At 39.0% G+C, this 16,511-nt stretch overlaps 1 protein-coding gene across 1 annotated transcript in view; it reads right to left on the bottom strand.

Moving 5' to 3' along the window:
• Positions 1 to 5,832: 5,832 nt before the first annotated feature.
• LOC138714800 (polyamine-transporting ATPase 13A3-like) overlaps positions 5,833 to 16,511 on the bottom strand; it is a 92,653-nt gene continuing 81,974 nt past the window's right edge. The window contains exons 20-21 of the mRNA XM_069846948.1: positions 15,861 to 16,045; positions 5,833 to 6,816 (exon numbers count right to left, since the gene is read on the bottom strand). Of these exons, the coding sequence (XP_069703049.1) occupies positions 6,679 to 6,816; positions 15,861 to 16,045 (323 nt within the window). The 3' untranslated portion in view covers positions 5,833 to 6,678. The remainder of the gene's footprint in view (positions 6,817 to 15,860; positions 16,046 to 16,511) is intronic.

The raw sequence follows: 16,511 nt of genomic DNA on the forward strand, positions 1-16,511 counted from the left end.
AAAGTAATTTTTTCATGAACTACAATTTAAGAAATCATTCGGTTACCCAAAAGCATATCCTCATTATAGATGCAAGTGATTCATCTGCATATCGTGTTATTAGCATGAATAAAAGAAGTAGATAACCCGTTTGGCGAGACTTCTAGAAAAAGGCAAGAAAATTCAGAATTATGCCTGCTTTGCAAAAGAGGCTTTAAATATGTATAATACAAATACATCAAATTTACGTGACCACTTGAAAATAATTCAATCATTCTGTAGTAGAAGCAACTATTGAAATTATAAATCCAGAAGAACCTGTAATCTACAAAGTACTATTAAATTAACAGAAATTAGTGATCATGTTATCATATAGTGAAATTCTTTAACTTTAATAGTGATAAAATAAAAGACAAATGCATGCTATGATTCTGCATAATATGTACCTTATTTACGTAAATAATTTCACCGAAAATGAATGAAACTATTGAATGAATTCATTCAATAGTAAATTTTAGCTGCTGATATGCATTGAATAGTGCCCATCACTACACTGATACAGGTGTAATAGTTTTAAAATGTGCACAATTATTGCCAAAGTTAATACTATAATGCTAGCTATTGTATACTGCCAGAATAACTCTGATATCCTTAACAGATTCAAGCTACACTCACTCCAACTTAAAGATTTCCAACCTGTATACAATATAATTTCGTAATCACGCATTAGAAGCAGACAAATATATTAACAGCTTTACTGTGTGTACTCCAAGACAAACCGTTAGTAAAGTAAATAGCCACTGATTTTGATATTTGTTCTTTGCTTTGTAACTCAGTGTGCTGGCCTTGCTAGCCCTTGTTATCGCATTTCAAACATCAGCCTTTCTATACCTCTTAGTTCTAAGAAAATGAAGCAACTGTCTGGTTTCAGTTTATATTTACGAATATGCCTGGAATACGCAGTAAAGTTCGTGTGTGTTACAATCTGTGTTGCTCAATTGCAAGGGTTCATTCGGCATCTATAAATTCAGCATGCCTATATTAAAAGTTTAATAGTTACGAAGTTAATTGCATGAGCAAGTTAGAGCTTTCACTGATCCAAGAATTATAGTATTTTTCTCACTACCATGATCGAATTAGGTGAATCTGTAATACGTAATAAGTAATCAGCTACACACCATTGTGATGTCTAGTACGAAAATATCGCTGCATCATGATAATGGAGTTAGTCCATGCGAGCCCCAGAACAGATAATGTCTGTACCGGTGAAATAATGGTGAAAAATTAAGAAAAGTACTTTTTTTTTGTTTTTATGTTTCATAATTTTCATTTCAGTGTGCTGGACAGTTATAACGAAGTGCAGTATAACCCAAATTTCAAAAGAACGTTTTTATAACTTCAAAACGCTCATCTGTCTCCAAATTTGGAACACATACTCTTCAAAAATAATTTCAAAAAGAGGGGCTAGCTTTTTTATGTTGAAGTAAAATATTCAACGAGTATGACAGCACAGTTATTATTTTTACATCAGCATAAACTATCAAAATATGCAGAAAGCAACAGAGGATCCCACATTTGGTATTGGGGAGTTTCTCGAGCATGGTGTGCTCTATTCGAGTTTCTCGAGCATGATGTGCTCAATCCACGTCTCTCGAGCATGCGCTCGAGCAGAGTATTTCGAGCAGGCTGTGCTCGATTCTAGTCTCATGCACGATATGCTCGACCCGAGTCCATCGAGCATGGCGCACTCGATTCGAGTTTCTCGAGCATGGCATACTCGATCCGAGTCCCTCGAGCATGGCATACTCGATTCGAGTCTCTCGAACTTAATGCGCTTCGGTCCGAGTTCCTCGAGCATGGCATACTCGATCCGAGTCACTCGAGCATGGCGTACTCGATCCGAGGCCCTCGAGCATGGCAACATCGATTCGAGTTTATCGAGCACGATGCGCTCGGTCCGAGTTCCTCGAGCATGGTGTACTCGATCCCAGTTACTCGAGCGTGGCATACTCGATTCGAGTTTCTCGAACATGGTGTGCTCGGTCCGGGTTCTTCGAGCATGGCGTACTCGATCCGAGTCCCTCGAGCATGGCGCACTCGATCCGAACCCCTCGCGCATGGCATTCGAGTTTCTCGAGCATGGTGTGCTAAATACGAGTATGGCAAGCATGGTCTCGATCCGAGTATGGCGAGCAGGTAGTGCTCGATTCTAGTTTCTCGAGCAGGATGTGCTCCATCCGAATTTGCCGAGAATTTGCTCGATTCCAGTTTTTCGAGCATTATGTGCTCGGTCCGAGTATGGGGAGTAGTTAGTGCTCGATTCAAGTTTCTCGATCGGAGATTTGCCAAGGACGATTTGCTCGATACGAGTATGGCTATACAGACGAACTCTGTTCTAATCCATAGGGCCGGTCCCATCTCGATCGTAGTTCGCTCCAGGAGCGGCTAGTCATGCTTACCGTTAAACGGCCCTATCTTCCATTATGCGCAGAATGTGTATGTATATGCGTAGTATGCACAAGCGATAGAAGTTGCACAAGTGTTGCAAGTTTTGTTATGGATACATATCATATATCGCTAACACTGTTTTATGAATACGAAAAACGTTTGTTCGCTGATCATCCACCAGAAGCCCGCACTAAGAGTGTCTATGAATAGGGCCCATACACTTTAAAAACAGTTTTAAAAAGTGAGGCTAGCTTTTTTATGTTTAAGTAAAAATTATTCTCATCAATGATAACTAAATAACAGGAAAGTAAAATATTCAACAAGTAGGCCTATGACAGCACATAGTTAATATTTTTACTTCTAGCAAAATATGATATGATATCCCACATATGGTACTAGGGACTTTTAAATCTACTGGATTGAGGTATTGTACAGATATTCTTAGTATAATTTTAAATTTTATTTTTCTCAGCTTTTATTTTTTCAGTATTTTGAACTTTTCAAAATACTCTGCATACAACAATTTTTTAACGATCCGCTTCAAATTTTCAGGAAAACTTTAGACATATATGAGTAAAGAACTTATGCGAAATTCTTGAGAAATAGTCATTGGTTCCGCTGTTATAAAATATTGTTTATATTTCATACGCATCAAAATTAAAAATTAAATAACAGAAAATATTTTTTTCTTTACGAAACTAATTTAAATTAAAGAAAGCCCACTCATCATTTTGTTTATATTAGTCTCTTGAGTCGAAAATAAATTTTTAAGTATTATGTGATATTCCATTTGGTATAAGGAGCATTTTAATAATATATAAAAAACGATAAATCTTAAATAAAGAAATTAATATCTCAAAAACTATTTGACGCAGCTAAACAACATTTGGTGAGTAATATCAATATAATAATGTGCTGGCACGGTCAAAATTTCAAGTTGATCAGATGAAAATTGTAGCTTTTAGAATTTCATAGATACATTGCCTTAAATCCAGAACATTCTGTATACAAGTTGGAAATCCTTGAATTCAACAACAGAACCATGTACTAATCTAGGTACAATGTATATAATTATATTTAATCTTTTTAGCGATTATCACAATAGAGCAATTGTAGTTAAAAGGATATAAACCTTTCTAAAAAGTCTTTTGTCTTAAAAATGTTAAAACATTATTTATATCATGCAAAACTTTTTATCGTAAAATACTGAAGAAATAATATTTTGTGGAAGAAAGAAAGCATAATATTTTATAACTAATATAATCTTAGATAAGTAATAAGTATTCTGGTAAAGAGTAGACAAATCTGAAAATCAATTATGTTTATCTTCATGTTCTGACAATTTTTTTTTAACTACTGGTATTTTATAACCTCTAGACCTACATTTACAGCATAACCTATATCAGAATCACATAAAAGTGTGTTAAAATCTTTGTAACTACTGTATATACTCGCGTAATAGACGCCATCGAATAATTTTTGACAGTAACATGTAGGGAAAAAAAATTCCCACATAATGTATGCATAACAGTTTTGACTGTAAGATAAGAATAGTGGTAGTGCTACCCTCAAAACGTATACCTAGTTTTTGCTTTATTTGTATTTAGTTTTAGGTTACACTGTGCTACATATTTTATTCATATCGTATGTTACTCACTTCAATTACTGCTCTTGAAGCTGTACAATCGATCATTTTCAATATTATTTGAATGTCCGATGTAGAAAATAGCTGTGATTCTCACGTGGAATGTCATGTAATTATGATAGTGGCATAGCATCAATGTAAGCTAAAAAGCTAAGCTTCCCCAATTAATAATAATTTCATAATAAACCTGCATTTTATGAACAAAATTATTTATTAATTTTAATAGAATTTATATTTAATGCGTTAAATATTGTGATGCGGCAGCTCAGGATGATTTGTGATGCAGCAGTAAACAAGAAGCCTGCGCACACCAGCTTCCAAGCAAACTGGTTTCTTTCACTCCTTCTGTGTAACCCACCCCGCAGATTTTCCATCCCTTTCTAACTGAACTACCCTGGTCGCAAGGCTCGCAAGAAGCTAGCTTTTACATTGAAAATAATGTAGTTTCCGAGTTATCCCTTTCGTGAGTTGTGTTCAGTTGAAGTGTTAGTGTGCACTGTGGCTGATATAATAAATAATGAGTGAAATAACAGTTCCTGACACCGATTTACTTGAATTTTTAGGACAATTATTCTATTATCAAGACTGACTTACGAACAAAAGTGCGATTTAAAAAACAAATGACCGTGTCTATTTGTTGGAGATATGAAATCATATTTTACTATGTACCATTTGAGGTTATGCCTTATTGGTGTTACTTACGAGGTTCCAACCAATCTTCGGACTGCTGACTTGACATTGACTACTATTTATTTTAAGACTATATTTTTGTAATACGTTTCCTCATATGTACAAGAAAAACAACTTGAGTTAGCTTCCCCTGCTCAAAATTTCATGCTACGCCACTGGTTATGATTTTTTCCCCCTAAAATTTTTTCTCGCATATAATACGCACCCTGGATTTTTAATCCAAAAATTATGGAGAAAAGTGCGTCTGTTACGCGAGTAAATATGGCATGTACTTTTATCAACAGATTCCCCTAAAATCTTTCACAGTTGTTATCTAAATTCTAAGCAATGTATGCATTGCTTACAGTTTTTAAGAATAGAGATTGAAGAAGTTAAAAGACACTGATTTAGCATTAACTATTGCATTAGTCACAAGACTTCGAAATGATTAAGGAAGACTTCAAAGGGGAGTGGCTATTTACAACTATTATGAAAGAATTCGATGGATAATTTCAAGACTTCATGATTTCATGATCTTGAACAACCTTAATCCAACATCAGTCTATTTGTAGCCTTATTTTTCTCATCTGCATGCTTCAGAGACAAATGCAGTCGCATTATAAAAACAACAGTGCCCGAATTTATAAGGATACAAGTTTAAATTCAAGGCACATATCACTGGAATTTAACTTGGAAAAATCTAACATAAATAACAACATTATTTTTATAGTAATTAACTGCAATATCATGAAAGATGTGTTTCTTTGTAGAGTTAATGACAGCGGCAATCAATACAGTCACAAACAAATAACAAATATTGTAAAAAATTAGTTACAGTATTTGACGATTTATGTTGTTATATTTCATGAACCAGAAATGTTTCCATTTGATTAATAAAATCAACAGAATGCTCTTTAACAACACAAATAAAAATGCAATGTTCGTGTTACTCTATAATATGAATTTTGACAACAAAGGCAAACCAAAGAACAGAGATTGTTAAGAAGAATCTACTACAATCGGATGCAGCCTACTCCTTACAAGATCACAAATATTATATTTAATAACAAAAAATTATAAACTTGAAATATAAAAAAAAAAAACTAAAATACGAGCATTTACAGGAAAATGACCAACACAGGCATAAATCTTAATAGCACACACTCCTGTAGAACAAGTCAGAGATTTTAAATACAATAAAATTCTTTCTTTCTCTTTGAACATAGTATACGAGAAGATATAAAACCAATAAGAAGCATGATGGGAACATGTGCAGTGAATGTCAAAAAGAATTCAAAGTTAGGACACCTATAGAAAAGTTTATGAGAGTAATTTCTTTCTTGTAATCTAGAAATGGGAAGTAGGGGCCAAGTTTATGCTAAAGAAGACATAAATATGAAAAGAAGAAGCAACAGTTTACAAAGAATGAAACCACTTTCCAATATCAAAGATGCTGGAAACATTTATTCCGTCAAAATCTCAAAATGTATTTTTTGTAGCACCATAAGATCTCTATCTGTTGTACATAAAGTAAGAAACTAAAACGTAATGACTAACATTTGTAGGCTGCACATATTTTTTATTAACAAAAACAAATCGCATTTATTCATTTAAACATCCACATTTAAACGATTTGAAAAGATCAAAGCATATCATGAGCTTAGTGAGGTAGCTTATCTAGTACCACACGAACATCTTCCTTCCTATTTCTGATTGAAACACATCATTTCATGTAAATAAATGAAATTTCCAAGCTACATTTCAACAAACAAATACATTTCATCAGGTACATAAAAACTTCCCAGTATCACAAAAGCTTATTAATAGTAGCTCCCAAATGTAGTTCAAATACCAAAGACTGGGAAATTTAAATATACATACCTCGGCACACACATATCCAAGAAAGAAATATTAACAAAACTGAAATAATGGCACCTTCAGGAATTCACTTCAAACAACCAAGAGTTGTTGGCAGACAAATCCAGATCAATTCTTTTGTACCTGTTCTTGGGGCTTTTCTTTCTTGTCAAACAATGAAGAAACCCTTTCAACCACCTCGTGTCTGCAACACATGTCTGAAACATACATACGGTCCTCAGGCACATCCTAAAAAAATATGCAACACTCAGCACTGATTTTTTAAATTAAGTGTTCGCGTATATTTGCCATCATGTTTAAAATAATACAATTAAATCAAATTTAATACTATTATTGAATATAAAGCAGGCTAATTAATAATAAAGTGAATGAAACGTATTAAAAATGTGCTCCTTACAAACAGGTTCACCTGAGAATATCTATATATATATAATTTGAACTGGTAATGAAGATTACGGGAAAACGGCTGAACGGATTTTAATAAATGACCTCTCATTTTGAAGCTTGGAACCCAAAGTTTTTCAGAAAAATAGTAGTTTTCAGTGAAATGTCAATTTTCCTACATCAGTTTCCTATTTTCCAAAATCCAGCTTTCGTCAGTTTTGAGAACTAATTAATTGCATTTCAGAATAAAACAAAACACACACTACAATAAACAATAACCTATTACACGGAGGCCATGACCTACAGGATTGCTGACATACTTAGATTTCAGATGGGTCAGATTCTTTCACATCATAATGCCAATATGTCGATCTTCATTTGTGTAATTTTTTGATAACGTATAAAAATAATTTACAGGTCTGATTCTCTGATGTATAGTTTTCCGAGTACAGCTGTGTATTCAATATTAAGAACTACAAAACTTAAGAATGTTTGGTGACATTATTACCATTAAAAATTTTCGCCAGATCGCAAGTGACCTACTTTCGCTCGGTGTGTAAGTGACCTACTTTCCCTCGGTGGCAAGTGACCTACTTTCCCTCGATGGAAAGTGACCTAATTTCGTCCGGTGGCAAGTGACCTACTTTCGCTCGATGGCAAGTGACCTACTTTCCCTCGGTGGCAAGTGACCTACTTTCCCCCGGTGGCAAGTGACCTACTTTGGATCGATGCCAAGTGACCTACTTTAGCTCGAAGGCAAGTGACCTACTTTCACTCGATGGCAAGTGACCTACTTTCACTCGATGGTAAGTGACCTACTTTCGCCAGATCGCAAGTGACCTACTTTCGCTCGGTGGCAAGTGACTTACTTTCCCTCGGTGGCAAATGACCTACTGTCGCTCGGTGGCAAGTGACCTACTTTCGCCAGATGGCAAGTGACCAACTTTCCCTCGGTGGCAAGTGACCTACTTTCCCTCGATGGCAAGTGACCTACTTTCGCTAGGTCGCAAGTGACCTACTTTAGCTCGGTGGCAAGTGACCTACTTTCGCTCGGTGGCAAGTGACCTACTTTCCCTCGGTGGCAAGTGACCTACTTTCCCTCGATGGCGAGTGACCTACTTTGGATGGATGGCAAGTGACCTACTTTCACTCGATGGCAAGCGACCTACTTTCGCCAGATCGCAAGTGACCTACTTTCGCTCGGTGGCAAGTGACTTACTTTCCCTCGGTGGCAAATGACCTACTGTCGCTCGGTGGCAAGTGACCTACTTTCGCCAGATGGCAAGTGACCTACTTTCCCTCGATGGCAAGTGACCTACTTTCCCTCGGTGGCAAGTGACCTACTTTCCCTCGATGGCAAGTGACCTACTTTCGCTAGGTCGCAAGTGACCTACTTTAGCTCGGTGGCAAGTGACCTACTTTCCCTCGGTGGCAAGTGACCTACTTTAGCTCGGTGGCAAGTGACCTACTTTCCCTCGGTGGCAAGTAACCTAATTTCGTTCGGTAGCAAGTGACCTAATTTCGTCCGGTGGCAAGTGACTTACTTTCCCTCGGTGGCAAGTGACTTACTTTCCCTCGGTGGCAAGTGACCTACTTTGGATCGATGGCAAGTGACCTACTTTAGCTCGATGGCAAGTGACCTAATTTCGCTCGATGGCAAGTGACCTACTTTCGCTCGATGGCAAGTGACCTACTTTCGCTCGATGGCAAGTGACCTACTTTCGCTCGGTGGCAAGTGACCTACTTTCACTCGGTGGCAAGTGACCTACTTTCGCTCGTTGGCAAGTGACCTACTTTCCCTCGGTGGCAAGTGACCTACTTTCGCCAGATGGCAAGTGACCTACTTTCGATCGATGGGAAGTGACCTACTTTCGCCAGATGGCAAGTGACCTACTTTCTCTCGGTGGCAAGTGACCTACTTTCCCTCGGTGGTAAGTGACCTACTTTCCCTCGATGGTAAGTGACCTACTTTCCTTCGATGGTAAGTGACCTACTTTCCCTCGGTGGCAAGTAACCTAATTTCGTTCGGTAGCAAGTAACCTAATTTCGTTCGGTGGCAAGTGACCTACTTTCGCCAGATGGCAAGTGACCTACTTTCGATCGATGGGAAGTGACCTACTTTCGCCAGATGGCAAGTGACCTACTTTCTCTCGGTGGCAAGTGACCTACTTTCGCTCGGTGGCAAGTGACCTACTTTCCCTCGATGGTAAGTGACCTACTTTCCTTCGATGGTAAGTGACCTACTTTCCCTCGGTGGCAAGTAACCTAATTTCGTTCGGTAGCAAGTGACCTAATTTCGTCCGGTGGCAAGTGACTTACTTTCCCTCGGTGGCAAGTGACTTACTTTCCCTCGGTGGCAAGTGACCTACTTTGGATCGATGGCAAGTGACCTACTTTAGCTCGATGGCAAGTGACCTAATTTCGCTCGATGGCGAGTGACCTATTTTCGCTCGGTGGCAAGTGACCTACTTTCGCCAGATGGCAAGTGACCTACTTTCGCTCGGTGGCAAGTGACCTACTTTCGCCAGATGGCAAGTGACCTACTTTCTCTCGGTGGCAAGTGACCTACTTTCCCTCGGTGGCAAGTGACCTACTTTCGCTCGGTGGCAAGTGACCTACTTTCGCCAGATTACGAGTGACCTACTTTCGCTCGGTGGCAAGTGACCTACTTTCCCTCGGTGGCAAGTGACCTACTTTCGCTCGGTGGTAAGTGACCTACTTTCTCTCGATGACGAGTGACCTACTTTGGATGGATGGCAAGTGACCTACTTTCCCTCGGTGGCAAGTGACCTACTTTGGCTCGGTGGCAAGTGACCTACTTTCCCTCGATGGCAAGTAACCTACTTTCGCTCGGTGGCAAGTGACCTACTTTGGCTCGATTGCAAGTGACCTACTTTCCCTCGATGGCAAGTGACCTACTTTCCCTCAAAGACAAGTGACCTACTTTCCCTCGATGACCAACTTTCCCTCGATGGCAGGTGACCTACTTTCCCTCGATGGCAAGTGACCTACTTTCCCTCGGTGGCAAGTGACCTACTTTCCCTCGATGGCAAGTGACCTACTTTCGCTAGGTGGCAAGTGACCTACTTTCCTTCGACTTTAAGTGACCTACTTTCCCTCGGTGGCAAGTGACCTAATTTCGTCCGGTGGCAAGTGACCTACTTTCGCTCGATGGCAAGTGACCTACTTTCGCTCGGTGGCAAGTGACCTACTTTTCCTCGGTGGCAAGTGACCTACTTTCGCTAGGTGGCAAGTAACCTACTTTCCTTCGACTTTAAGTGACCTACTTTCCCTCGGTGGCAAGTGACCTAATTTCGTCCGGTGGCAAGTGACCTACTTTCCCTCGATGGCAAGTGACCTACTTTCCCTCAAAGACAAGTGACCTACTTTCCCTCGATGACCAACTTTCCCTCGATGGCAGGTGACCTACTTTCCCTCAATGGCAAGTGACCTAATTTCCCTCGGTGGCAAGTGACCTACTTTCCCTCGATGGCAAGTGACCTACTTTAGCTCGAAGGCAAGTGACCTACTTTCACTCGATGGCAAGTGACCTACTTTCACTCGATGGTAAGTGACCTACTTTCGCCAGATCGCAAGTGACCTACTTTCGCTCGGTGGCAAGTGACCTACTTTCCCTCGGTGGCAAATGACCTACTGTCGCTCGGTGGCAAGTGACCTACTTTCGCCAGTTGGCAAGTGACCTACTTTCCCTCGATGGCAAGTGACCTACTTTCCCTCGACGGCAAGTGACCTACTTTGGATCGATGCCAAGTGACCTACTTTAGCTCGATGGCAAGTGACCTACTTTCGCTCGATGGCAGGTGACCTACTTTCGCTCGATGGCAAGTGACCTACTTTCGCTCGGTGACAAGTGACCTACTTTCGCCAGATTGCAAGTGACCTACTTTCGCTCGGTGGCAAGTGACCTACTTTCCCTCGGTGGCAAATGACCTACTTTCGCTCGGTGGCAAGTGACCTTCTTTCGCCAGATGGCAAGTGACCTACTTTCGCCAGATGGCAAGTGACCTACTTTCGCTCGATGGCAAGTGACCTGCTTTCGCCAGATGGCAAGTGACCTACGTTCGCTCGGTGGCAAGTGACCTATTTTCCCTCAGTGGCAAGTGACCTAATTTCGCTCGGTGGCACGTGACCTACTTTCGCCAGATGGCAAGTGACCTCTTTCGCTCGATGGCAAGTGATCTACTTTGCAAAGCAGTCGCAATAAAATGATGGAAATACAGCAAAAGATTTTTCAAGGAGGTTTCCGCTTTCGCATATCTTACAGGAATAGATGAAAATCTAATAAGTCGTCTACATATGTAATATTGAAAACCTTTTCTTGCAGGTTTGCAATATTGATAAACGGACATTTGGCATGTATGCAAGGGAGACAAGGAAATTATATCAAGTGGACAAGAAGAAACACCACCGCTTAACCGAAAGTCTAGCGTCCTCCACATGCTATAGGAGTGGCCTTCCTACTGTCAAAGCGCAATAGTAATATGCGGTACAATGAAAACAAGAAAACCTTACCGCCATAGTGAAAGTAACATGCGGTACGATAAAAACGTAAAAGTTTACCTCATTCTAGGACGGTACCAATTACAAAAATGAATCCTAGCTGCGTCTCCAGGAGCCAAAAGCTTGTGCACTACGCGGGTGTTGTATGGTTTTAACATTAATAGTTTAGTGACGAGTTGAACAGATGTTTTAGTTATCCCTACTTGTTGTGCTAAACGGCGCAAAGATTTGTGAGGGCTTTGCTCTAACCGAAAACCTATTTCATTCAATTTGTCCTCTGTTAATATACGTTTATTCACACGAAGCTTCTTATTTTGTACAGATCTTGTCTCTTTGAACTTCTTTACTAGCTGGTATTTTGTTGTTTTATCCAGTACAGGGGAATCCAGAAATTGAGGATGGAACATTTACTTCTCCACGAAGACTTTTTTGCGAAAGTATTACAAAAAAAGTGCGTTCTGTACTGTACCTCATGACACAACTTACACACTCGGCACTCAGCACAAAACTGAAAACTGCTTTCTGCAATATTTTGTTGCACGGGATCTGGTAGTCCGAAAATATTGTCTTGATTGTGGCATACATCTGAGTAAATTGGTGGACTCATTATTACTGCATACAAGAATGATTAAAAAATTATGAATTATTGCTAGATTTTTGTTAATCATTCAATTAGACCTTATGAACTAATTCATATGTACTTTGCACGGGATCTAGACGGAGAATAACAGGTCCATAAACCTGGGAGCAGGTAGTGACACTCCAGCAACTAGTTTTCTGTAGCTTCGATGGCATTTCGTCTCGTCCACCCGGTATTTATTCTTGCACAAATTGTATTATATGCCTATTGTTAATGCAAGTTATCTTGAACTTCCTGAGCGGGGACAGAGGGGCAGAGGGAAGGAAGCACGTGACGTGGGTGGAGCCAACTAAGTTGTTTGCGCATGCTCCGCATCATAATCTCTTGTCAAGAAACATAGAACTGTTTCCTTCACTGCGTACCAGTAGTGTTAACATGGAGCAGCAACCACAGGGTAGTAATTGTGGTGAAATCACACCATCGCAGAGAAAAACTAATGCTGTTATCCACAGCGGAGAAAGAGAAATTATCGCAAATATAATTAAGTGTTGCGAAGAAGAAAAATTAAACAAATGTTTGCTGGAACCTCTTGATAAGAAATATGAGAGAGCGGCTAAATACTCTAGAAAAAGTATTAATTCCGTGACGAGAATTAAGAAGAATATTGAATTACAACCAAATGAACCTCACACTACTCCGAGAAAGAATAGGTATGTAATGTTTAGAAATTATTGTTATAATAGTTGTGTACTGTGAGCGACATAATGAATTACTGTTGTAAGTTATTATTTTGTTATAGTTCTGCAAAACATATTATTTCATTTCAGAATTAGGACTTGTGTAAAGTTGAAATGGACAACTTCGATCAACATGTCATTTGGGATACAATCGAAGAATTCTCTCTTGTTCAGAAAGTAGTACCTACGATTAAGAAGATAATTCCGAATGGATGATGCCATTGACGAAATAATAATTAATTTTGGACCAAGCGTTGAAGACGATGGTAGTAATGATAGGGATATAGATTGTGTATAATTGTAAATTAATGTAAATTCAAATAATAAGCCTGTAAAATATTGTTATATAATATGTACATATTAGCTGAAGGTGTAAGTCATGCAGGCCTATATAATGTATAGAAGTAGCTGTAGTAACTCCGCCATTGCCAGTCCCCAGCCCGGATGAGAGAGGAGTGTACACACGATTATATTTAAATACTTACTCATTACAGGTTAATTATATCCTGCTATGAAGCCATGTTCTCCTCTCAAAACTGGAGTGTCGTGAGATGATGATGATGTCTGTAGTGAACCAAGTTCTTTTACAGTAGAGAGCCATAAAGAGAAAGAACCAACGTTTTCTGAAAAGAGTCACATTACCCGAGGGAGGGGCATCCTTGCCGTGCCGTTACATTGATAAGTACATGCCGTACCTAGCAGGTCGAAAGACAGACTTAGGGGATGTAAGGTTCAAGATAACTTGCAATAACAGTACAACCCTTCACAAATTCTTGGTTCATGGACAGAAGGTCACAGGACACTATTATACCTACTGGTAAACTATCTGAGGAAGCCCAGGAAACGAGGAACAAAGATAATAATAGACTTTTCAGAGAAGTCTTCACAAGAAGAAATCAAGAAAAGAAACAAATATCTACAGTATCTTTTGCTCAGGCTACTTATTTCTTTCGACCCTTATATCATCAGCTTAAGGAAATTAAGGAGAGAAAATCGCGGTCAATTTCAAGAGAAGTGCTGCAGTTACTCTCCGAGCCTCCATTACTTGGTGCTGCTGAAGGAGACACTAGCAGCATGGATAAAGATTCTGATGGGGATGCATCTGACTTCTGAACGAGTATGACATGTAGCAATATTCCTTCTTACTCTTTCAATTTTAAGCGCATTCCACGTTATGAACTTTAATTTATTTTTTTAATTCAAATTTAAATTTTTTTTACAATACTGCTAATTTTATTTTCAAAATTAGTTGCTATTTTCATTTTCGTTACTGAAAACTTATTCACTCCGATAATTGAAGGTACATACCAAATTTTATGAAAACTGAGTGATTAGTTTTCGAAAAATGGTTTTTGGCCAGCTAGACTCTCTAAATTACACACAGTGCGTATGGATGAATCCACAAATGCATAAAGAGTGTTAGATGGAAGGCCTGAGGGAAAAACACCTTTGGAGAGGTCGAGACGTAGATGGGAGGACAATATTAAAATGGATTTGAGGGAGTGGGATATGATGGTAGGGACTGGATTAATCTTGTTCAGGATAAGGATCGATGGCGGGCTTATGTGAGGGCAGCAATGAACCTGCAGGTTCCTTAAAAGCCATAAGTAATAAGTAGCCATTGATTCTACTGTCTTTATACAGAGTGAAAGGAGTATGACTACATTGATTTTAAGAACAGAATCTTTAGGTTGTAAGTAACTAAAAAGTAGAATGTCATTTTGGTATTCGAATAACAGTTTAGCTGAAAAAAAATAATAATTTGTGTCTGAAGTTTGAATCCCATTTATGGTAACAGTATTGGGAATTAAGATGTATGAGTGGTAAGACATCAACGCGAAGAATAAGCCAAAAAAGATATCCCTTTGTCATGTTTTCGAAAAAAGCTTCATTTGTGTAATTACACGCAAAATTAACTGATTAAAAATGCATTTACAGTCTTAATTTTATGTTTGCAGCACCGTGATAATATACAGATTTCATTTGTGTTCTAAAGAAACATTTAACCTAGAACTAAATATCACTTGGGCTGTACTATAAGCAGTAACATGAGCTGCTGCCAGGAAGTCAAAAGGAGGACAGTAATGCCAAAGGAAGCTTTTAATAGAAAAAATGCGGACCTCTGCAGCAAGAAGAACTAAGGAAGAGACTAGTGACGTGCTTTGTGTGGCACTGTATGGAACAGAAACATGAACATTACGACGAAGTGAAGAGAAGCAACTAGAAACATTTAAAATGTGGGTATGGAGAAGAATGGAACGTGTGAAATGGACAGACAGAATAAGAAATGAAGTTGTCTTGGAAAGAGTGGGTGAAGAAAGAATGATGCTGAAACTAATCAGGAAGAGAAAAAGGAATAGGTTCGGTCACTGGCTGAGAAGAAACTGCCTATTGAAGGATGCACTGGAAGGAATGGTGAAAGGGAGAAGAGTTCGCGATAGAAGAAGATATCAGATGGTATACGACATTAAGATATTGGATCATATGCGGAGACTAAGAGGAAGGCAGAAAATAGGAATAATTAGAGAATGCTGGGTTTGCAGTGAAAGACCTGACCTTGGGTAGAACACTGTGGATGAATGAACTATAGTCGTGTCGCTGTTATTTCCGGTGTGACTCCTCCCCTTTGCTTACGTCTTAGGAAGTGAAGGCTCTATAAAGTCTAGGTAGGTAATATCGTTCGCCATTTTTGTTCCTTCGTTGCCGAGCTACCAGATGAGGAATCTATTTGCTTCACTGTTAAACATTATCATGTCGTAGCTCCTATGATAATAAATCAAACGCACTGTAATTGAGCAAATAATTGAGCGGCAAATAACGTCCTCGTGTGATTTCTGAGAACGCCAACGAAAGAGCCAAAATGGCTGACGATTATATTAAGTATTTATCGAGCCTTAGGAAATTCATTACATCATCAATAGCGAATGGCAAGACGAACACGTTTAAATGTAGCCGACCTGCAACGTGATTGGCTGCCGGAAATAAGAGCGACAGGACTATAAATATCAAGTTCACTCACCTCAATTATTGAAGAAATTACTAGATGAACAGCTGGGAATGCAAGCAGCCACGGTCTGAAGTCCATGCGGTCATGCTTCTTTGAAATTGGCACCAATTCAAAGAACTTGGCTAAAGGTTCCACAGGATAAACCGTAAGCAGAGTTGTGAATGCAGTTAGTGCAACCAATGTCAGCAGGAACAGTACTAAAAAGAAAACAATAAAATATCACAAACTGTAAGCTACAATACATACATATCAACCAAACCACTTCACCAACATCATCTTTTCCACATTACAGACCGAATTCAAATTCCAGTCAGCCGAAGAGGTTGGTGTTGTTACAAGTTTCATCAGGGTATTAGTTTCCCTCATCATTAGAGATTATAAATTCACAGCAGAATGCAAGTCTGTGGATTCTACTAACCTTTTACTCCTGGACTACAGCGGGAGTAAACAATGATTCATTTTGCATGCTTATCAGCTGTCTTATGTCAACGGCGGGCTATCTTTATGTTGATATTACATGTGGCATTTTATTTTGCTTAAGGGGGTTAAAGGTGAAATTTTGGTCATTTTCAGTCAAAAACAGCATTTACGTTTTCTTGTAAAAAAATGAATCGGCAAGCTCTTATTTATATGCTGAGCATGTTTCAATGCTCTGTGGCACTC

Source organism: Periplaneta americana, chromosome 15 (assembly GCF_040183065.1).
Source record: "Periplaneta americana isolate PAMFEO1 chromosome 15, P.americana_PAMFEO1_priV1, whole genome shotgun sequence".
Classification (NCBI taxonomy): domain Eukaryota; kingdom Metazoa; phylum Arthropoda; class Insecta; order Blattodea; family Blattidae; genus Periplaneta; species Periplaneta americana.